At 47.4% G+C, this 23,192-nt stretch overlaps 8 protein-coding genes across 8 annotated transcripts; 5 read left to right on the top strand and 3 right to left on the bottom strand.

The window, feature by feature from the left end:
* Positions 1 to 1,180: 1,180 nt before the first annotated feature.
* On the bottom strand, positions 1,181 to 2,700 carry VFPPC_10381 (MFS transporter Liz1/Seo1; the record flags this gene model as incomplete). Its single annotated transcript, XM_018288760.1, has 2 exons — positions 1,181 to 2,456; positions 2,522 to 2,700. 2 exons carry the CDS (start codon positions 2,698 to 2,700, stop codon positions 1,181 to 1,183), a joined length of 1,455 nt encoding a protein of 484 aa, XP_018137343.1.
* A 770-nt stretch (positions 2,701 to 3,470) lies between these two features.
* Positions 3,471 to 5,036, top strand: VFPPC_10380 (FAD dependent oxidoreductase protein; the record flags this gene model as incomplete). Its single annotated transcript, XM_018288759.1, has 1 exon — positions 3,471 to 5,036. The coding sequence occupies one exon, from the start codon at positions 3,471 to 3,473 to the stop codon at positions 5,034 to 5,036; it is 1,566 nt and encodes a 521-aa protein (XP_018137342.1).
* A 1,871-nt stretch (positions 5,037 to 6,907) lies between these two features.
* On the top strand, positions 6,908 to 8,224 carry VFPPC_14763 (fungal zn(2)-Cys(6) binuclear cluster domain-containing protein; the record flags this gene model as incomplete). The annotated part of the gene is made up of 2 exons (XM_018292531.1): positions 6,908 to 7,094; positions 7,179 to 8,224. The coding sequence occupies 2 exons, from the start codon at positions 6,908 to 6,910 to the stop codon at positions 8,222 to 8,224; spliced, it is 1,233 nt and encodes a 410-aa protein (XP_018137341.1).
* Positions 8,225 to 9,329: 1,105 nt separating this feature from the next.
* VFPPC_10379 (hypothetical protein) lies at positions 9,330 to 10,550 on the top strand (the record flags this gene model as incomplete). The annotated part of the gene is made up of 1 exon (XM_018288758.1): positions 9,330 to 10,550. The coding sequence occupies one exon, from the start codon at positions 9,330 to 9,332 to the stop codon at positions 10,548 to 10,550; it is 1,221 nt and encodes a 406-aa protein (XP_018137340.1).
* Positions 10,551 to 10,830: 280 nt separating this feature from the next.
* On the bottom strand, positions 10,831 to 11,788 carry VFPPC_10378 (short chain dehydrogenase/reductase family oxidoreductase; the record flags this gene model as incomplete). The annotated part of the gene is made up of 2 exons (XM_018288757.1): positions 10,831 to 11,041; positions 11,133 to 11,788. 2 exons carry the CDS (start codon positions 11,786 to 11,788, stop codon positions 10,831 to 10,833), a joined length of 867 nt encoding a protein of 288 aa, XP_018137339.1.
* Positions 11,789 to 13,524: 1,736 nt separating this feature from the next.
* VFPPC_10376 (FAD binding domain-containing protein) lies at positions 13,525 to 15,244 on the top strand (the record flags this gene model as incomplete). Its single annotated transcript, XM_018288756.1, has 5 exons — positions 13,525 to 13,826; positions 13,931 to 14,202; positions 14,273 to 14,640; positions 14,714 to 15,184; positions 15,239 to 15,244. 5 exons carry the CDS (start codon positions 13,525 to 13,527, stop codon positions 15,242 to 15,244), a joined length of 1,419 nt encoding a protein of 472 aa, XP_018137338.1.
* Positions 15,245 to 15,996: 752 nt separating this feature from the next.
* On the top strand, positions 15,997 to 17,841 carry VFPPC_10375 (DNA repair protein RAD50; the record flags this gene model as incomplete). The annotated part of the gene is made up of 4 exons (XM_018288755.1): positions 15,997 to 17,218; positions 17,289 to 17,444; positions 17,517 to 17,785; positions 17,836 to 17,841. The coding sequence occupies 4 exons, from the start codon at positions 15,997 to 15,999 to the stop codon at positions 17,839 to 17,841; spliced, it is 1,653 nt and encodes a 550-aa protein (XP_018137337.1).
* Positions 17,842 to 18,280: 439 nt separating this feature from the next.
* On the bottom strand, positions 18,281 to 20,426 carry VFPPC_10374 (monooxygenase; the record flags this gene model as incomplete). Its single annotated transcript, XM_018288754.1, has 5 exons — positions 18,281 to 18,318; positions 18,447 to 18,567; positions 18,663 to 19,356; positions 19,420 to 20,278; positions 20,324 to 20,426. The coding sequence occupies 5 exons, from the start codon at positions 20,424 to 20,426 to the stop codon at positions 18,281 to 18,283; spliced, it is 1,815 nt and encodes a 604-aa protein (XP_018137336.1).
* Positions 20,427 to 23,192: the final 2,766 nt, after the last annotated feature.

Genomic DNA, 23,192 nt, shown 5'->3' with positions numbered 1-23,192 from the left:
AGCAAATAGTAGGTACTTCCTTTTTATATGTTTCTTTACATTATCTATTTAAGAAGGTAGTATACAGTTAGGTGCGGAAGGATAATCCTTAACAACTTCTACCATAGGAGTTATTTATATATAGGTGGAGAGGTAGCAAGGGGGTGTATAAGCAGATGGATCCTCCAAGTAGGAATCCAGAGATAGAGTTTGTCAAGAAATTCATTTGTTGGAAAACCAGAACATTTAGTAATGCCAGAACTGCAGGGAAGCGCCAGGCTCAACTGGCAAGGCGCGCTAAGGTGTCAAACAAGTCTGGCCTGCTGCTGCTGTGATTGCCTTGGCCGCCATGCAGTTTGCCTACTAGAAGAACAAGGCGTGGGTTGGTACAAGGTTCCAGATGTCTGCATAGAGTTTGCGCCTCGGACTAGTAAAGACCCTTCTTCATAGGCTACATGTCAAGTATGTTTGCACCAGAATGTCAACCTGGGGGAAAAGAGAAAAGAGGCCGCCAGCAGGAAGGCTTGAAGCTGCAGCTTGGATAAGTAATTTTTCTGGAACGGAAGAAACGCTAGTACAAAAATGCGTCTTAGCGTTTCTCGTCGTCGCAGGTCATAACAAATACCATACAGTACCAGCCGTACTTGTCCTCCGACTACGAATAATAAGATATAATTACACAGTTTGAAAATTTTGCTTTAGAAGACCTGCCTCGTACCAGCTGTCTCTGAAACAAAGATTGCAGAAGTTATATTTTAGGCTGCACAGCATGCTCCTTCCGTCAAAGTCAATTGTCGTGTAATGAGATGAAAATGTAATTCCAAACTAACCAGACCGCAGCTCATTGACTGGAGCGGCTTCCTGCTAAGCTCGCTATTTATAGGATTTAGCAAAGTTGCTATGGTTGTCAGAAGGAGGTTAATTCGAATATTCGACAACATGGAAACTTATGCGTCCCCGCGTTGAGATACTAAAACTTAACATGGGGAGATTTGGCCGCAACAAACACACAGAATTGCATGTTATTACCGTCTGCTCGAATTGATCACTCCAGATAACGTGGCTGACGATGCTACATTTTTTTTATACCACGAAAAGCGGGTGACTTCTCTCCGTTCGTATTCATTTATCGCTGGTTTTGAAGAGATGAAAGAAAAGATCAGAAAATGGCACGCATACACGTTTATTAACTACTACCGGCTTAGCCGTTAGACTCGGATTCTGACCGGTCACTATCCCTTTCCCGTCGGCGCTCCTCTCTGCGTTGGAGAAACCGAGTAAGTAGAGCTGTAGAATTAAGTGCAACAGCTATGAATACCATTGTAAGAAAGCCTTTAAAGTACCTCGGCGCGTCAACTTGTTTCCAGATGAGTAACGGTAGCCACGCTTGGATAGCGGATCCCATGCTGTTCATAGCTGCGACTACAAAAGCACGTTCCTCGTTATCACTGCCGCAAATCTCGGTGCCCCATGCTAGGATGACTGCGCCCAAGCCATTTGGCAGACCACCAAGCATATAGCATGCCCACTTCCAGCCCAAAGGGATGTCCCACACGGCAAGACTAACATTGATGACAATATTCGCAGTCCCAGCCAGGATTACTGGCGGCCAACGAGCACCCCGAAATAGAGAGTCAGATGTCCAGCCGAATATAAGCGCGAAGACAACTGCAATAGCGAGGGCAATTGTTGGATACAAGTTCACCTCTCGAACACCATACCCCTCCGATTTGAGCCATAGTTGGAATCCAGGCTGGCCTCCATAGTTGCCGTTGTTGTTATAAAGCACATACAAGAAAACCAGGACGTAAATGTGCCAGCCAGTGAAAATCTTTCGTAGTTTTGCTCTGCTGTAGGGCTCACGATTTCCTCTGTTTTCCAACTCCATGCGCCTCTTGGCTATGGCTTTGTCGTTGTAGCTCAGCCACCATGCCCGTGTGATTTCTGGCGTATCCGGAAGAATGAAGAAGCCAGCGATAGCAATAGGCAGCGAAATAACCGTGTCTATAATGAACAGCCACTGCCAGCCCTTGTATCCATTCACTCCCCCGAGGTTGTAAGTAGCTGCCATGAGATAGCCAGAAAACATGGCACCGATGAAGCTGCTTGCTTGCAAAATACAGGAACGCTTTCCAAGCTCGTCCTTTCGGTACCAAGAGCCGAGGAGATATTGCATGCCGGGGTAAAATGCAGACTCTGCTAAACCGACAAGGAAGCGGATGGCATACATTTGGTTGACATTGGTGCACTTGGCCATGATAATAGTTAGGACGGACCAGATGACTTCGCATGTTGGAATCCAAATCGATGGTCGGACGCGGGTTATCACCATGTTGCTAGGGATTTGTCCAATAACGTAACCCACAGTCCATGACGTGATAAGATAGTTGAGCTGGTTCCCCTGAAGATTTAGATCTTCTTTCATACCGGAAACAAATGCACTGCTAACATTGACTTGGTCTAGGAACTTGATAAAGCTGCCAAGACAAGCCAAGGTTAAAACTAGCGCATCAAATTTGAACAAGAAGCGACCTCTTCGGACGATTTGTCAAGACTATCCCAAATGTATGATCTCCACGTAGGTTGTAGCTTCTCGGAAACTGGCAGATGAAGATTGTTGCCTTTATTCACAACATTGCCATCTATTGCTGCGGAGCTGGAGACATGGCCGCTCTTCTCGTGGGTTTCGGCAATGTCGATATCATGGTGTTGGCTCGCCATTTTGGTACTCCTGATGATGAGAATGCTGCTGCTCAAAAAGGGCAACACTGTAGGAGGATTTCATAGTAGATAACTAAATCACGTTGAAGACATGAGGCTGTAAAGAGTTTGCCATCACGATGTGGCTTGTTTGGCTGTATCACTAGGCTCGGTACTGTTCGGGCCGGCCCGTTATGGACCAACCAGTTCCTAGTCCTACTGATTGCATCAAAAAATAAAGCTCTCGCATCATCTTTGTGATATACTAAAGGTGTGATAAAAGTAATCCCTAGGTCGTCCTAAGTGATCTTCGAATTGTAAACATTAGGTAGAGTGCCATAGGTTTAATTAACATTACACTGCTAATAATTTTTTGAGGTAGCTTATCTTTCCGTCTTTGTCTTTTGTTTCTTGATCTTTGTTCCTTCGAGATCGACTCTCTCTGGCAGCTTGTCCTTGACCTCCAATAGACAGAGCCTGACATGTATTAGCTGATTGTTAGCCCCCCTGTCGACACTCTCAGCCCCATACTTCTCTATGTGAGGCGTTTTATTGCCTGGAAAGTCTGATAGAGAGACTCGCCTTGGCGTTATCTTGGGTCCATCAGCTTCGTCAACATGAACCAGGTTTCCCGGGCCGACAGGTCCGGCCAGCGGATCGCCTTTAGATCACAACAAAGCTGAAATCGATATTTGATATTACGACTTTCCAAATTTATAGACCCAAATAGCGTCAATTTCGTTTTGTGCATCGATTGTCACGCAATACACCAAGAGGAATATTCGTCCACCATGGGCTCGCACGACGAAACAATTCACCGCCTCCGCGATGTCGGGAAAGTTGCAGTCATTGGAGCCGGACTCGGTGGAATATCCTCCGCAGCTCATCTTCTTCGTTCAGGCTTGTCCATCACAGTCTTTGAGCGAATGGGGTTTGCAGGTGGAGTGTGGCATTTCGATTCTCGTGCTGCGCCAGATCCAACTTACCCAAATGTGCTGCCATTGGGTCAAGAGGCCAAAATTGAAAAGAAGTCAAATGAAAACGCTTTACAACTCCCAGACATGGACTTTGATAGAGTATCCTTGATACACGCACCGCCGGGACCATGTTATGAGGGGTTGCGAAATAATGTTCCTACGCCTCTAATGCGTAGTACGCTGTTGGACTGGCCAGAAAACACTCCGGATTACGTTGGTTATGAGTCGGTGGAAGAGTATATCAATACACTTGCTATACGAACTGGTGTACTTGACCAGATACTTTTTCATACAGCTGTTGAGAATGTTTCCAAGCAAGCTGCGCCCAGCTCAATATGGAACATTCGGACGCGAACGTTGAAGCACTCGTCAAATAAGTCGTATCAATTTGTTGAGCGTGAATGGGAATTTGATGCTATTGTAGTGGCCAGTGGGCATTATCATGTGCCACGGATCCCCGACATTATCGGCTTGAAGGATTGGAAAGATCGACTTCCACAGAACGTTACCCATTCGAAAGCATACAGATCGGCCAAATCTCTATTGGGCAAATCAGTTTTCATTCTTGGCGGAGGTGTTTCATCACTTGACATCGCCAAAGAGAGTGCTAAGGTTGCAAACGTTGTCTATCAGAGTGTCAGAGACGGAAAGTACGACATTCCTGCTTCCATGTATCCCCCAGACGTGAAGCGAGTGGGTGGAATTGAAAGGGTGGAGTTGCCGAAGGAGTCGACGCAAGGTCGAATTTTTCTACAGAGTGGTCAAATTCTATCTTCTGTCGATGTCATCATACTCTGCACAGGATACATAACTTCTTATCCCTTCCTCGGTAGCCTTCAGGATCCGTACATGTCGGTGGACGAGGCTGATAGCCGGGTCATCATCACATCTGATGGATGCATGACGCATAATTTGCACAAGGACATATTCTACATTCCGGATCCCAGCCTTGCGTTTGTTGGTGTTCCATACCATGCATCTGCCTTTTCTTTATTCGACTTTCAAGCGGAGGTTGTTGCAAGAGTATTTGCAGGAACAGCCGCCTTGCCGAGCAAAAGTTTAATGAGAGTTGAATACGATGCTAGAAAGGCAAAACTCAAAGGAAACAGAGGATCGGAGTTCCATAGCGTTATGGGGAGGGATAAGCAGTACATGAATGACATATTAGAACTCGTGAATGCGGACGCGGCGAGATGGGACTATAAACCGATGAGGGGAGTTGATGATAAATGGCACCGCAAGTACGATGAGTTTTTAGAAGAAGTGCAAAAGCGCCTGTGGCCTAATATCCGTGACGAAAGAGTCCCCGAGACATCACAGACAAAGGATGGCCAGGCACGAGAAATTCAAGCCGCTGCAGTGCCCAACGCCGTCGTCTAGGCCATCGATTTGCCTTATTCGTCTTAGGGGGGAAACACGCATCTCGGTGGTTTCTCTACTTAAAGGGCGGTTAAAAAAAATGCTCTATGTAGTTTTGACAATAAAGCTTGCTCAATGACATTTCGGTTGGCCAACTAACAGTTCTGTACTCATCAACAGTAGCAGGTAACGTATGGATATTCCCAGCATGTACTATTTCGCGATGCCACATGAACGGAAAGACTGAAGCCATTATGTTAAAGCGTTTCATCATCTGAATGACAAGCTCAAAGCGGACAAGCTTTTCGTTGAGTAGTTATGTTGGCGCTATGTTAATGTGAAGGCGCAATACACCAGGCTGCTTATGTGGTTCGAATATTTGCAAGCAGGATGATTCCATGCGTCTCGCTTGGATTCTACACTGTAAGGGGTAAGGGAACTGTCTATCACGTTAAGAATATGATAAGACGGTTTAGGTCTCGCTTAACATTGCGTATGTATGAGTCAACCATGATATTTGTACATAATGCAGAGCTACTGCTGGCAGGGTTTTGCACCTCGCGCCAAACACGTTGTAGTATCTCAGCACACAATGTATTGGGGTACTTGGATGCTTTCACAAGGACGAAAACCATGTAGCGTATACCAACGAGAGCCAAGGTACAGATGGCGCCATCGACTTGGCTGCGTCGTGTATAATCCGACCAACGGAACAGCTCATCTGCTCTTCCCTCGTCGCGTTAGTATATCGGCCACGATGCGTGGCATGCTCGGGTCAGATATACAATACGACACGGACATGAACCATTCCTTCCAATACACTAAGCGTTACATTTCTAAGCTCTATGTAACGTCCGGCAACCCCAAAGAGATGTGGGCCTGTTTTTTATGGCCTGGGGTTTATTTGCAAGTCGCCTTCCCAGCCCACAGATGAGACTGCGGAGCACTCGTGCAGACTACTCATACTTGCAGCAGAGTAAGCTGTTGCCACACTCTTCTGCCGAGGGATAGAGTGCCCCAGGCTTGCCAAGGTGCCATACCTATCTTAAATTACACCACCCTAGGGTGCTGGGGTGGGGGCCTAAAAGCGTTGATGGGAGAATAACATGCCGGGGAGCTGAAGTCCAAAGACGCTAGTCGCCGAAAAGCTTGGGGGCTTGCTTTGTAAGAAGCCATTTGATCGCTAACAGAACTTGGGCAACCACATCCGCCGCGTCGCTGGGCTCCTTCCTTGGCTAACCCCGAATCTTGATGTACATCTCTGCCCGGCTTACTATCAGCCTCCGATGGTGTGAAACCAAATGACCAACTGTGGTCAAGAGTTCTTGCTCCTCGGCAGGCAACAGAATCCGCCAGGGTTTAAAGTAGCTCAACTAACTGATGCAACTTGGATCATGGCATTGCACCAGTCCTATTCAGCCCGTTCGAATGGAGCATTTGCAGGGGACTCAATGCGAACCATGACCAGAAGGGTCCATATGGCAGTTTGCCCAACGTAAATCGGGTGAACAGACATCACAACTGGCATAACCCGTGCTTCACAAGGAATCACTGGACGACCCATCACATTGGGCAGGCGAAGGTATAATAATGGGAAGATAAGACTTTCTACCCCCACTATATGCAACCGACACATGCACATAGCGAGGAGGCGAAGAGTTCGCCGCAATGGTCCTCTCGAGTCTCGACCAGCATTAAGCATTTAAGTATTATGGTGAGCCCCTAGCAAGCCACTTCCGCAGCCTCTTTCAGAATCGTCTGTTCTAGACACATACCATACTAACTCCTTTCAACCCGAATTCTTGTTTAAGCTGTCTACGTTAGACAAGCCGCAGAGATACACTGAAAGCAGAAAGACAGGGAAGAGACGACGGAACAGTACAAGGCCCCCAATGAACCCAAACAACCGCCATGTCGCGTGCAAGCTGTGCCGCGACCGAAAGGTCCGTTGTGACGGCACTCAGCCCTCTTGCGACAAGTGCCGTCAATCTGGCGAAGAATGTATTTACTTGCCAATACAACAACGGCCCACCAAGGCCGACCTGAACCAAATGATCGAGACTCTTCAGAAGCGTTTGGGTAGGTAGCTCTCTCCCTACTATTGCCTCTAGTTCTCCTTGTTTCTGCAGACAACGCTAATAGTGCATTGCCTCGTTTGAACAGGCGAAGCTGAGGCTCGTATATCCAGCTTTGATAATAGCACTGCCAACGATCACATTGGCAATGGCCATCGTGGATCCAACTTCCAGCGACCGAATAGTCCTGTGTGGAACAGCAACGTCGAGCAGGCTGAGCCGTCTGCCTTTTTGTGTCCCCTGCCTCCATTTCAGCCAACAACCTCTGTAGACAATGTTGCAACAACGGGGATCATGAGCAATCCCACGATGTCCTATCACCGACATCTACACCATTCGCCTGAGACCGCAAGCGGCGAACTGATGGAGACTTTACCATCGAATGGCTCTGGTGGAACTATGGATCGGGGTGACTTATTGCTGCAAGGAGACGGCGACGAACTGGATATACTGGATATCGACCTTCCGCCGTCAAGGGGGACAGGATCAAGTCGCTTGCGGGGAAGCCGCGACCAAGCTATGGTATTCATGGATACAAGTACTGCCTCATCCTCCATCAGTAACTCTGCAGGCTTCCCTTATTGGGGGGGTTCCTCTGGCGGCACAGGAAACTCGTCATACGCGGAATCTATGGTTGCGCCTTCAGACAATGAGAAATCCAATAGCGACGCATCCCAGGCGACTCTAAAAGCAATTACAGACTTCATGACAGCAATATTCCAGAGCCAGACAGAGATTTCTGGCCTTGCTTTGGTATCAGCGGAATATCTAGCTTGGATGCGCAAGGCTCCCACTGCGGTTGGATCAAAGACGAGCTTGGTTTATACCAATGTGCTGGAGACAATTGAAGAGCGATTACGAGAACTTCGCGAGATTGCTGAGACCAGACACCAGGCTGCGTTCCGGGAGCTTGTTGGAGTCCTGCCAGGCACAGAGCAATGTGGGCGTGTTTTCGCCAAGGGCTTATTAAATCACGAGAAGATCTTGCAACACCGGTCAGAGGAGACAATGAAGTACTTTGAAACAAAGTATAATGCATGTGCTCTTCTTTCTGAACAGACCCAGGGTCTCCCACATGGGAAGCCCCTGAGATCGATGCGAGATGCTTCCCGGGCGATACGCGACAATCTCTAGACTACCGGCCATGTGGAGTCGGGGGTCGCGATTTCAGTAGATCAACTAACTAAGTGGTAAATTAAGACTTTCAAAATGTCAATTGCTTGCATGAAGTACCATACTCAAACGGACAGGGAGTTAGGCACGGCAAGCAGTCGACACTTTCCAATTAGGCAGCACGAAACAGATACGAAAACCGGAATACGAGCTAGAATATGCAGTACATGTATCTTGCAATTGAATAAAACACTTAAGAAAGATGATGAACTCAATTTTTGCGTTCAACTTGTGCGCATACCCTGTTCACCTCGAGCGAATGTCCATCGACGTGCGTTTGGTATGACGCAAGCTTTGTTTCCGGCATGTCTACCACGCCCAAAAAGAAATCTCTCGCCACGTGCTCTTCAGGCAGGAGGAAACTTCGGCTGTATCTAATCACAGCAAAGATAGACATAGTGGGCTTGTAGCAGCAAAGGCACAAGGGTTCACAGAGTACCTTGGCACCTGCAGCAGGCGAATCCTGTCAGGGAGATTTAGCTGCAGAAAGAGAGGGTAAGCAAGAGGAAAAGTTGCGCCGAAGGATGGCTCAATACGAGTCGATTCGCCAATCAGATATCTTATTGAGACGTATCTGAGTATTTAGAGCTACACGCAAGAGTATGGCTTACTTTGGTGCGTCTATAGTGGTGGGCATATCGCAAATTTCGCCATGCTCGTGAGTATGTAGAAGGCAGGTTCTGCCGTACCTAGATGCGGCTTATTCTTCCATCTATCTATGTCATCAAGATCAAGTACATCATCGCTCCATATGCAAGGGTCATTGCCGCAAGCCGGCGTACGAGCCCGGTGATGTGCCGCCGAACTCCAGACGGACTGGCGGAGTCCGCACAACCTTGCCGCTTGCACTGTGGCTGACGGGCCGAGCCCATGCACTTCGGTTCGAAATCGGGAATGTCTTGCCGGAGTCGAGTAAAAGGCTTGTGAACTTGTAGTACTAGTTGCTTAAATGGTGTATTGGTTGACTCACAAGAAAAGTGACTGTAATCCATGACAACTTCGCATTGCTCACGCCACTCAGCGCACTACACTCAGCCTAGCTTCTAATTTCTCCCATACTCGCACGATGCCAGCCCGATTAGATGATGTTCCTCAAAGCAAACAGCTCAGACCACTATTCTACGGTCTTGGTCTTCTAGGCACGGTTGTGACCTGGGGTCGCACCGTCGCCGACGGTAGCCTTGCCCTTGTTCAGGAGGCTCTACATGCCCCTGGCGGAAGACACCTTCTTCCCGGTAGTGATTCGACGCTTCGATCTAGTTTCACCGGCATCTGGCCCCTGGATTACCTGTTTCGTACGCTCGTCGTCTTCTTCTGGGAAGCAGTAGACGGGTCGCATCCAGCCACTACCACGGCGGGCATTTACTTTGTTGGGCAGCTTTTCCCTATCATTGCCGCCATATACCTTGACGGCCTTCGGGCAGGCAATGGTCCTAGCCTGATCAGACCATCCATTTGGTTCATGATTTTTGGTGCCGCAGCTATAGGATGTAGTGGTGCGGGTTGGGCTCTCGTTTACACGGCGACATCACCTACGACGTCCCCTGTTTTGCCTCTCGATGGACTTAAGCGCACGTCGCTTGTATCTTCAACCCGAGCAGCGACTCTCTTGGTCCCTGCTATAGTGCTTGGCTTCGTAGCCCCGGTTGTTTTTATGGGCTTGTTGTCACCGGATGTTGTGACACACGAATTTAAGCAATGGGCAATCGTGATTTGGAACACATTTCCCTTAATCATGTTAGCCTTATTGAAGCTGGGTGAGGCCATCCTGGATGCTCTTTTGCCAGCCTCGAAATCACTGTCGTCCGGTAATCCGAGACACTCCGAAGAACAGCATCTCAGCGTTGTGAGATACATTAGTGTTGTCTCCATACTGGTAGGATTCACGTTACACGTTTCAGTAGCGGCAGTCTCAGTATCAACGGTGCTTTTTCCGCGTCTCTTTAATGCCAACTATGTCAAGGATCTTCATCCGCTAAATCTAGTCCTTCCCCCTATAGCTATATCCAAGGCTACTACCGTTGGGGACGGTATTCTTGGTTTCATGCTTTGGGATCAGGTAATCGGATACTCGCTCGTTCTCATTGTATTCTTAGTGCAGTTACATAATGTGCACTTAGTCTCAAACTTCACGCGCAGCTATGGGCTTATATATTCTGGGATCCTGTCTGGTATACTTTCAATCTTTGTGGGCCCTGGTACTGTTATAATTGCAATCAGTTGGTTGCGAGATGAGCTTCTCTACGGTGTTGGCCAGAAGGAAACCCGCGCAAGGCAAAAGGCTTAGAGCTCTCGCGGCCAACTTTAGCGACCGACGACACATATTTGAGTAGCTTCTCCAATTACAATTGGACTGGTTAACCTCTGTTATTCGACTTTGGCCAACCTGTAACCGAAAGCTTTAAATAAATTTCATGTCTTATAATCTATTTTGAAGTGATCTTGAGCCAATACCACCTTGCAAATGCATATGTGGTGGAAATACCGTGTCCAAGGAGCTAATATTTGTTGGGGAGGCTACGATAACAGCGTAGGCTCCTCGAGTGCCACCTGTGGGCTAAGAGGACCTAGCACAATAATCCTCCGTCAATATTTATGACTGCTCCAGTAATGAAGCCACTTCGCGGGCTGAGAAGGAATACAACGAGTTCTGCTACTTCTTCGGCATCACCCAAGCGGCCTAAAGCCGGCGAAGGGCCTCCTCCAAACATATCCATAGAGGACGATGTGCCTCGAGCTTCTGCCACTTGATCGAGCATAGGTGTATCGATAAACGCCCTACCTCGTTTCGTTAGCTTCTATGCAAGCACTCCAGTCCGTCAATGGTAGCCAACGATTCATTGAACCGAGGCAAGGAAGTCTTCCTTACGGTGCAATCGCATTAACACGTATTCCTTTGGATCCCTCTTCCTTTGCTACAGTCCTCGTAACTCCAATAACAGCATGCTTACTGGACGAATAAGGGAGATAACCAGGCAACCCCATCAAACCAGAAATACTTGCTGCGTTGACAACGGCACCACCACCACGACCGTTAACGCCTTGTTGCAAATAGGGAAGCTCTGCTCGCAGACTGTTCACAGTTCCCTTCAGGTTGACGTCAAGCACAAAATCCCATTCATCGTCTGTCGAATCGCGACCAGCACCGGGTCCCTTGCCACCTGGAATATTTGTGACGCCGGCCATATTTGCTGCGCCGGCGATAGGCCGCCCACCAAAATGAGAAGATGTATTTCGTAGCCAAGCGTGGCAAGCTTCCTGCGATCGGACGTCTACAACACTTGTATAGATCGGGTCAAACGCGCCTTCTGTTTGGCCCGATACAATTCCATTACTGTCTTTTATATCATTTTCATATACGTGTTTTGCGTTCTGAATTTCTTCTTTAACGGAGTGGAGCCCGTCACTGTTGATGTCAGAGAGGGACAAGAGAGCACCTTGGCGGGCTAGCAACTTCGCAATGGATCTTCCAATGCCCGATGCTGCTCCGCTAATCACTATCACCTTGCCTTTGAATGATGACATGGTGACGATAAAACTGGCCAATCGAACTCAGTGAAGATGCACACAGTCGAGCTAATGTAGGAGCCAAATATATTGTCTTCTAGTTCTGGGTAAAGAAGATAATGAAGATCACTGCGTCAAAGATCCTCTCATAAACCTCTATCTCAGCGTAGTTCACTTAGCTATATTGCCAGTCGGTTTGTGAAGCGTCACCGAGACTTTGCGACTATTGTTAACCTTAGCTGACATACCATCTTTGCCGGGCCGGTAAAGAGAGACGCCCGGCCCGGAGATATCCGATAGACTTCAATCAGAAAGGAGCTTATGGCATAATGTGAACAATATTTACTGTTATTTTAGATCAGTCGTTCAGTTAACGTCGAATACTTTGTGACTGACCGTGCCATCGACACAAGTTTAATAGCCCATTTACAGCGTTATTACGCATGCCTGCAAGCCGCGTAGAAAGTAATTTCACCAACGTAAGCTAGTCGCGTGATATGGTGTCCCACCCGGAACCGTTAACACCGCCGCAAGACCTGGGTCAACCCCCCAAGCCAAAGGCAGCCCCTCAAAATGGTTCGTCACCCAATGATGAGGCTTGAAAACACGGTGGACCTCCGATGCATTGTGTTGGGTGCCAGTCATTACAGTCCCAGCTTTGCACTAGTTTTGCAAATAATTACCTTCCCCTAAACTAAGGATAATAATAAGATTGGCGTACTCAATCACGGCACACATCATCTGGGACCCAAAATGGTTAGAGTTTATGTGCTGTCATCAAGGCAGACCAAGCAGATACGTGCAATTCCATGGTCGTCTTCCAAGCCCTAACATCGGCCTTGCCGATGACTGGCCATGTAGAGCAGCTGTTATTGTAATATCCTACGATGCGGTGTCACATTGTGTGTTACAGCAGAGACAGCTAGGCCATCATCGGATAAGGCTCACATACATGGAAACCACTACCCTGTCAGGAAGTTAAAACCTCGCATTTGATGTATGTGCTGCTGCGAGAATAGACATTCGTCCAGCTTAGATAAACAAGATAGCAGGGATGATGCCTTGTACAAGTTTCCTAGTACCGAGGAAGGAATAATTTCCAGAATAGTATTTTGTTTTTCGTACTAGCTATAGTTACATTGTAGAATAATGGAAACTGCACCCTCAACTTGCGCCTCGGCTGGGTAACGGTGACCGGCTTATAGGGTAGGACACTGCTAAAGTGTTAGCGAGTTTCCTGTTGGCTCCGCAACGTTTGGACGGAAGTGTAATACCTGTACAAGGGAGACAACAACAGACACGCAGGCTTGAAGGTGCGAGCTCTTTCAGCCCGATTCCGCATCCCCCAACCTCTCTTCATTGCGGATTTGTAATACTGTGGTTAACTCGGGCAAAACTCACCAACCACAAGTAGTGTTTGTCAGCAGCAGGTAGCCAATCGGAGTGCTCGGCCCGGCACGGACCGAGCAACGCCAAGACTGGCTGGGAAGGTTTAAGCCCCAGATTCCCTCTTTCGGACCAGGTTGGGACGTGTCAAAATCATCCGTATTAGCACTCCGAGATGTGGTGTGATACCTGTGACGGCGGGTAGTGATCATGAGTAGCTGCTAGGATCAACCGCTATAAGAAAACACTATAGTTGCCTTGCCACTATTGTATTGTATTGTAGGACTGCAGATAGCACTTCTGTCTTCAAGTGACTTCATACTAAACCCAACAGCCACTCACGACAAAGGAGCCGGCAATTGTCGAAAATGTCTGATTCAAAATCTTCGTTTCGTGTCATCGTCGTTGGGGCTGGCGTGTCTGGCCTGGCCGCAGCCCATGCCCTGCAAAAAGCCGGTATCGACCATGTGGTCCTGGAAAGAAGATCTGTCGTGGCACCACCCGAGGGCGCAAGCATTGCAATGTATCCACACGGGTCGCGCATACTTCACCAATTTGGTTGTCTCGATGCTATAAAAAAGCATTGTAATCCCCCTGGCCGATGGGTTGCCAGGCTACCCAGCGGTAAAGCGATCGCCAACAACGGCGTGTTTCGGGTTCTGGAGAAGAAGTAAGCCATGAAGAAAAGACATCCCAATGCAGAACGAGGCCCCACGCTGTTTCTCAATGTTAAGAACATTAACTCTAACAACAGTCGCTATTGTAAAATTGTAGTCATGGCTCCGGTCTCCTCCTCATCGAACGAAGACAGTTTCTACAGGAGCTGTATGATACACTGCCCGACAAGAGCACAATAAAGACAGGCCGGGCCATCAAGGATATAAAACAAGACGACAAAGGTGTAGAAGTAATCCTGAACGACGGGGAGATAGAACGTGGTGATTTGGTTCTTGGTTGCGATGGCGTGTACAGCACGGTGCGCTCTATTATGTGGGATCATGCGAATGCATCCACGCCAGGTTTAATTTCTGTGAAAGAGAAGCTAAGTACGTCAATTAATAATTATTGATGTGGAAATTGGTTTACAATATTGGGCACTAACTGAGCGCGGTGTAGCTATCCGGGCAGACTGGAAATGTCTAGTTGTCATGACCAATGAGGTTCCCGAGCTCGGGCGAAGGGATCTCACAGTGGTACATAATAAAGACTACTCACATATGTTTACAATGACAGAGAAGCATGGGTATTTCTTCGTATTCTTTAGATTAGACAAACCATGCACTTGGCCAAACCGACCACGATACACGGACCAGGATGCCCAAGAACTCGCAGATCGAATCGCCAACCATCCGATATCTGACACGGTAGTATTTGGTGAGGTATGGAAACGCCGCATCCGAGCAAATGTAGTGAATCTTGAAGAAGGAGTTTTGGATCATTGGTTTCACGGCAGGATTGCCCTTGCTGGCGACTCTGTTCACAAGGTAAGAGAGACAACAAGCGACGGAGAAGCGAGGTGAAACGAATCGGTTATGCCGTGGCTGACTCCATGCCTAGGTGACGCCAAACATGGCATTTGGCGGAAACTCGGGTATTGAGTCAATAGCCGTTCTGGTGAATCATCTGCGCAGGATGCTACTGGAGACGAACCAGTCCAAACTTACGGCCGACTTGCTTGAACAAACTCTGGCGGCATATCAAGGCGAACGGGTCGACCGAATGAAACAGATCATGGAATTCTCCGGGGAAATCACTAGGGTTCAGGCTTGGCACACAGCCAAAGACAAATTCATGGCGAATTGGTTGGTGCCTTTGTTGCCGGATAGCTTCTTCGGAGACCAGTTGGGAAGATTGATTGCAGGTGCGCCTAAACTTGACTTCGTTGATGCCGAAGACTTTCCATCGGGAAACATGAGATGGAAAGATGCCATTAACGTTGCCTCCTTACAACCACAAAAAGAGGGTTACAGTCCCCCAAGCCGACTGGGCTGGGCAAGTGCCATGGCGGCTTTCATCATGGTTGTTTACGTAGCAAGATTTGTTCCCCTTGCTGTAGCACAAAGTTGACACCATAATCGCAAGATGTAGATGTCAGTAGGCAGATTCTGGAGGAAGTGAGAAGAATGAAGAACAAATGCTCGCTGAAACAATGGAAAATTAAATTGATATATGATAAGTTACGTCGCTCTTAGCTTGGCAGGCTGAAGATATAGTTTTGATTTAATCAGTTGTCCAACCGAAGGAACTCCCTCTGGCAAGCATTCCTATTGTTGGGTTATGAGTGTTATTTCGGGACTCATGAAAGTAATTAAAGTGTCGTTTGCTGGTGATTTTCGTACAGCTGCACTATTTTGCTCTGGCTTAGGAAATTGGATGATTGCGAGTTGTGTGCATCCGCCGGGTAGCTACTAGCAGTTATCTTCGACTGCCATTTGTGTCAGTACCGAAACTTAGACGGCGGAGAATGAAGACTGTTGTCGTAACATGTGATTTAGCTTTCAATTTCTCAGAGTCACAGTCTGTACAATGATGGAAGTTATAATTTTGCCCAAATGAGAGCGTAGCCCCTGCTCGGCCCGCAGCGTCCGAGATCTGAACACAGCACGGCCAGGCATCCTGTACCATCGGAGGAATAGTTGAAAGCAGAATCTCATGCTTACAAATGAGTGGATAACATGGTACTTGGTTTAAAGCGCTGCCGATTCAATCAGTGGCGTTTTTAGACATCTTGAACTAACACCTCCCCCTGGCTACTGTCGGAGCATCGCTCATATTCAACAACAGACAAACTGTACCTCCCTTCAAGGCATCAATTGCAGACACCCAGAATAATTCTTACCATGGCGACGGAAGAATCAAACGTGGAGGTCAAAAACAACTCTACACTAGGCCCGGATGAAAAGGAGAACGCTGTAGCTCCTTTCGAGCATTCGAAATTGTCCGAAGAGGGGCCAAAGTCGGATGACAGTAAGCAGAAGCCGGAACAGAGAAGCGTGACTGGCGTAAAATGGTTCTTTGCGTATACGTCCATCCTCTCTACCGTTCTTCTGTTCGCTTTGGATGGCACCATCGTTGCCAACCTTCAACCAGCCATCGTGTCTGCCTTTCAGACGGAACAGAATCTGGCATGGATTGGCGTAAGCTTTATGCTGGGCAACACCACCATTCTGACCCTTGGGAAAGCTTTTGGGGTCTTTAACATGAAATGGCTTTTCATTATCAATCTTATCCTCTTTGAGGTCGGCAGTGCGCTTTGTGGAGCTGCGCCGAATATGCCGGCGCTGATTGTCGGCCGAGTAATCGCAGGCGTGGGTGGTTGCGGCATATATGCTGGCGGGCTGACATACGTCTCTGTCTTGACTACAAACCACGAAAGGCCGTTGTATCTTGCAGGAATATACTGCATTTGGGGAGTAGGCTGCGTCCTCGGTCCTATCGTAGGCGGCTCATTCGCCCAGAGTGCTGCGACATGGCGATGGGGATTTTACATCAACTTGCCCATTGCTGCGCTCTTTGCCCCGGCATATTTGTTTTGCTTGCCAAGCCTGGATGCTATGGCAGGAACTCCGTTCGTGCAAAAGCTCCGCAAGGTAGATTGGATCGCCACGGTTGTTTTTCTCGCTGGCTGCACATGCTTCACCATGGCCATCAACTTTGGCGGGACTGTCTATGCGTTCGGCAGCGGATCTTTCATTGCACTCTGGGTCATGACTATCGCTCTTCTCATTTCCTTTATTCTGGTTACGATTTATCACCCTGGGGTGTCATCCGAAGACAAGCTTCTGCCAGTGCAATTCATGCGAACAGCTGATCTCATTATTCTGCCAATTGAGGCGTTCCTCAGCGCGGCGGCAATGTTTGTTGCTATTTACTATACCCCGCTAGTGTTTCAATTCACAAGAGGAGACGGTCCATTGGACGCCGGCGTGCGTCTACTTCCTCTGATCTGTACCTTGGTATTTTTTGCACTATTGAACGGTGCTCTTTTGCCGAAATTAGGGTACTACATGCCTTGGTACGTCCTTGGAAATGCCTTGGTCCTTATTGGAGCTAGCTTGATGCGTAAGTGTTAAAATTATTATGACTATTCCGTTATACTCCAAAAACCTTCACTAACGGATAGTACCAATAGTCACGTTGAATTCACTCACACCACAAGCGAAGATTTACGGATACTCTGTCCTGATTGGTACAGGAATTGGCTGCTTCCAAAGCTCAGGGGTAGCTGTTGTCTCCTCGCTAGCACCCCCGTCCGATGTCAACAACGCAGTGAGCATCATGACAATAGGTAGGTCGTTCGCTCTGACGGATTCGGTCTTGACCGCTTGATCCACTTCTAACGGAGAAAATCTTTGACTAGCCCAAGTTCTTGGTGGAGCTGTGTCCTTGTCAGTGACTGGTGCAATATTTGGAAACCTGGCAGTGCAGAGGATAGCTTCAGTGCTTCCTGAGACCTCGACGGAAGCGATCGGACACATGATCACGGGAACGAGCAGCTCTCAGTTCCGAGATCTAAGCGATATACTCAAGGCAAAGGTTATCGAACAGGTCACTGATACTATCAAAGATACCTTCGCTTTTCTGGTAGCTTCTGCGGCCTTGGGTTTCGTTCTTTCCCTGTTCCTCGGAGTAAGTGGTTTCTCACCCCTTTTGATTCCGCAAATTGAACTGTCCTTGAGAATTAATCGAAATAATTGTGTTTAGCGCAAGAAGCTGTACCTCGCAGGAGGAGAGGTTGCCAACACTAACTAACCCTAAAACTGGAACTATATCTACCAAGTGTTCATGTAGGCATGGTTCCGGCAATAAGCAGGGGGTTCGTTCAGTGCTGGTGATATTATGTGCAGAGTCGTGCTAGTCGTGTAGGATAAAGCGAGAAAAAAAAGTTATACTCGTTCTAGGGTTGTAGGCTGGGAGGTGACCAGCCGCCGTTCGTTGGACTTGAGGGCGGTTTAGATTTCCTCCAATTCATAATAGAGGAATCTTATCTCGTGTGTTATCTACATCTTTTTTTAAACAAGGGTATATCAGCTCAAAATATAATTCCTAGACAGTTTTAGCAAATAATTCTATTCTTAACTAAAGCTGTATTTGCATTATTTAAGGGTTTGGGTAGACTACACCCTACAAAGCAACACATTCTGGCGCTATCGATTTCTCCCCTATACCACGGTTGTTAATAGAACCAGAAGCCCTTTGAACTACAATCCAAAGCTCATATTGAATTAATTCAACAGAAACAGTATAACTATTTAAGCTTCCTCAACTGGCCGGTTACTTTGGGACATACTCTTGAACTCCTCTACTAATCCTCGGTATAGACTTGGATAGTAAGGAAGGAACAAATTGGAAATGGGATTCTTTCGGCGCACCGTATTAATACCTAGATCCTTCAGAAGCGTATCAATGTACTAGTTCGATTGGACATGTTAGCAAGAGGTGGCTTGACTGGCAAATTTTGCCCATTATGCCTGTACGGTCTCGCGGGGTGCTTGTGTGTACTTACGGACAAAAAGTCATAGATAGCATATGCATGCTTTTTGCCTTGTGCAAGGTACCTCTTTCGGCACCATACGTTCCATTCAGCCACCTCCTGTTCCATGCGTTCTTGTGTTGGCAGGTTGACCAGTCCCTGTAGAAAGGCTACACCCCAGAGCGCCTGGACTTCTGCTACCAAAGGTGTGTAGATAGTATGAATGAAGCCAGGAAAATATATAGACCTGTCTCCCTCTGCTGCCAAGGCTGGCACGACCAAGCGTCGATAGTGGAGGCTAGGCCCATGCATGGGCGCGTCTTGTTCAGCTTTACTACTGGTATCTTGTTCCGCCTTGATGGTGCAGTTGCTTTTGTTTTGCAGACTTGTGATTGGAGGCACTGGCGATCGGGCGAGAGACGGAAACAAATTGTCGACAGATATCTCGGCGCGAGCATCTAAATCTGCCCAGTGGTTATGTTGAACGTCCGCAGCTAAGCCTAACTGGCGCTGAAGTTCCGGACTAAATGGTTGGTATGATTTGTCAAAGCCTGTACAAAGAATAACGTATTCAGTTTGGATATCGGTCCCGTTCTGTAGAGAAACCGTATTATCATCCCCCAATGACTCAATTTCAGTCCGGTGAACGGTGCAGTGCCCTGAGTGAAACACTTTCCAGAAATCGGGTACACTGGCGCAACCTAATCCGGCATTTGCCCAGAATACACTTTACTAAACTATTAGCTCCGGTGTGATTTTGTGAGATCAATGTACATCGACTTCTACGTACCCATTGCCGCGTGGAAGTGGCCTCAACTTTGCCGCGTTTGGAGTCTTGGAGTATCCAGCGTGCAGCTCAGCGATTAGGTTAACAGACTTCCAAAATGTCTTGGCGAAGGCTCTGCCTAACCAGGTTCTCTGCAAGAACTTATAGGCAGGTCCTTTCGTATTCATAATACTCGACCCAAACAGTGCCAGGGCTCTAGTTGAAATCACATCCATTGAATTAACTATCCCTAGAATCGTTGGGGGCATAATGGCCAGCGGACCTGTGCCATTCTCCCGAATGATCCAATCAACCGCTACTCCATTTTGTAGAAGCAGAAAAACTGTGTCATAGGCAGACTTTGCAGCGCCAACAACCGTTGCTCTTCGCAGATTTCGCAATTCTCTTAGGTGACCCCCAGTTTCTGAAGAGTGTATGATCGTTGCGTTGAAGCCTGTCGACGTTGGCCATGATGGTATCACTGGATGCGAGGTTGCCCCGGAGGCATAAATGAGTTTGGAACATTCGAGGGATGCCTTGCTGTCAATATCTACTCTCCACTTCTGTGTCACTGGGACACGGTCAACTCGTAGCACTTTGTGCAGCAATCTGGTTCTACGAATAAGGTCGTAGTCCTTTGCGAAGTCATTCAGGTATGTGTTTATCGTATCGCCTGATATGTAGCCATCTGGGCTAATACCTTCTCGCCGCATTGGATAGAAGGAGTATTCGAAAAGCCCATATTTAATTTGAGCATACAGACTCGGATATATCTTTTCTGCACTCCATACCCCACCAATAGATTGTTGCTCATCGAGAAGAACAAGGTTGGCACTTGGTTCAAAATCGAGGTATGTTTTCGCTGCTATAAGTCCATTCCAACCTATACTCCTCAAATTAGTTGGCGTAATATAATAAACATACGTACGTATGTTGTATAGCTTCTCTCGATTGCGCTTAAGCTGATACATGGACTGTTGCATACCTGTGCCAACCACTATAACGTCTACTTGTTCTATCTCTGTCGTCATGGCGAGAGGTGTACAACAGACCTTACTTGCTCGGAGGATGCTTGTCTGCTAAATTAGACCGCTTAATAGCGAACTTGGAATTTTGGGAGAAATCTGACATATGGGCTAAGAAATGATGACTGTCTCTTTTGCCCGTTTACGAGTGATGCCTTCTGCCCTCCGCGAGAGTCACCGTCGGGTCACGTTCACCGACATCAAAATAATTCTACTCCTGGTTCCATCATCTTTGTCGGCCTGAGTATTTCTCGGTATTTTGCAGCGCATCTGACAAAGGAATGAAATGTCATAAATCCGGCCTCAACAGAACCCCATTCCTGCATCGAAGGCAGGCCATGCCCGCTCCGGACCGCGACCGCCGCTCCGTCGGCTCAAACTAGCCGATGATTGGCGTGGCAGATGCTTCGTTGCTGAGCAAATGATTGTTACTTCCCGCACCTTTACTTCCGGTTGGTAAAACTGTGTATCAAAACACGAGCCCATCAGAACGTGTTAGTCAGAAACAACAATCACTTCATAGTCTAGCTGTCGACGATCAAGAGTGGCAACATTTTGCCATACCCAGTTTCTTGTCTTCCACAACTACAGTACAATGCATCATTCTCATAGAGTTAATATGTCAACGACTACTGAACGCCTGTCAATAACTTTTGCAAGCCTTAGTAGCTTAGCTTTCGTTCTACTCTGGCTTGTAATGGGTGTGAATGGCACCTTAGAGATGCTGTTAAGCACAGCGTGGCGTGGTGTCTTTCCGGACGGGACGTCAATGAGGATGAGCTATTCTGGGATACCCTTGCTTGACTTCCCTCTTCGCATCCTAATTGCTTTTTTCTTTGGCCTGGCAAATCTACGACAACTCGCTCCGTACTTGATGCTTGTCGATCTTGTGGCGGCGCTCTTCGTCATTAACATGATGACACTGGTTGAGAGCTATCGTCCAACAGTGCCCAAAGGTTTGAGATCGTGAGTAGTGTCTAATACCTCTAACGTTTAATCCAATGCTATGAGATGAGAAATTGATTGGTACAGTTCGCTACTATGGCAATATCTCTGGAACTGTGCTGGCGTCGCGTTGTTTCTGCCTCTTTACGCGCGCCGCCATGTCATCCAATTCGCCGAGTCGTCGTTTTCCGCTCCGCAGCCCATTTCGGCGCAGGCGTTTCCATTAACTGCCTTATGGAGTTTGTTGTTGCCTATTCCGCTTTTGCTACCGGCACTAATCCACGAATCTCCATACAATATTCAATTCGGAATAGCTTTGTTCTTTCTTACACCACTCCTTTTTGTTGGATTTCAGGTGGTTTCTCAAACAGTGATTACGCAAATGCCGTATCGGGTGTTCGACTACCCCGTCAAGTCTGTGTACTGGATACTCGGCACTGTTAGCAGCCTGACTCATTTGGGTGTAGTATCTTACGCCTTGTTTTCAAAAGAATCAGATCTAACGTTTCTCGACTTATATTTGCCAAACCATACCGCTGTTCAGCGTGGTGCATCAGATATTCTTACTGCTGGGGCTCTACTATTTTTGCAGTGGGACTTTCTGATCATTGTGGGAACCGTGGTGTGCTACGGACTAGGTATCCTTCATCATTTGCAGGGATACATCTCGTTTAAAAGCCTTATATGTCTGCTAGGCGTTGTTTTAATCTTGGGGCCTGGTGCAGGTTTGGCATCCATCTTATTATGGGCGGAAAGTCGACATGATCGGGGACCATCACACATGCATCGTACTACCAAAGGACATAAACAGTTATAGGCAATATTAATGTCTGTGCCTCACGCTTAATTTAGAATATTCCGCAGCAGCCCATTTTAGGAATGGAAATCCGAAGTAACCATACATTGAACAATGTATTGGTTACGTCATCTTAGCATCAAACTACTCAAACATACAAGCCCCATTAAAGGACATCAAAGGACATTAAATATACTATTACCACTACTGCAGAATAATTCCGATACGGAATACTCGGGGGAAATGTAGCTAAACATCAAGGTTTTACGGTCCACAAAAGCAATCAGATTAAGGAGCCATTATGTGCAACTACAAGGAACTCTTAGCAGTTATTGTTCACTAAATTATATGTCGACTGTAATAAGGTACCTAGACACTACTTGATCACATAGACAATAGAGACAACACTCGGCTATGCAAAGAGATATTGCTCGTACCTGCGTAACCCTCATCCCTAAATCTATTACAGCGCGAATTTGCAAACTACCGGGTTGTTTGATCAAAGTTCAGAGGCAACTAAATTCTTACGGCCTACGTGCCCAAAAGGTTTACGATAGAAGAAATGTTCACGATTTTGGTATCGGTGTACTCTCCAATGCGTTAAACGTGGCTTTAGAGAATGCTGTTCTCGAGCTCCGGTAAGACACTAGGTAGGCCACTTACAATGGGTGTACATGTAAGTGTAAGGGAATCTATGGACAGCATAGATGATCCAGCGGAAAGAAGCCCCTGTGTCCAAGTTTCCGACTCTTGCGCAGAGAAATGACCTGCGGTCAAATTTTCTGCTGTTGGGAATATGTTTTTCGCGCTAATGATGCTTCGGCAAGGTGGATGCCGATGTGGTGTGAGCATTCGGTGTGGTTGAGTTCTGCTCGGGCAGCTGATGCCGTCGTCCTCTTTTGGCAAAATATTCTCCTTCAGGGGTCCACCAATGGTCGACCTCGATCCGGATAACGACGAACTCGGACGCACATCCTCCGGCATGTAGCAAAACACATGGCCGGTGAAGTTCGCGGAAGAACATGATGTTC

This window comes from Pochonia chlamydosporia (genome assembly GCF_001653235.2).
Source record: "Pochonia chlamydosporia 170 chromosome Unknown PCv3seq00011, whole genome shotgun sequence".
Taxonomy (NCBI): Eukaryota; Fungi; Ascomycota; class Sordariomycetes; order Hypocreales; family Clavicipitaceae; genus Pochonia; species Pochonia chlamydosporia.
This window is presented reverse-complemented; position numbering and strand designations above follow the sequence as displayed.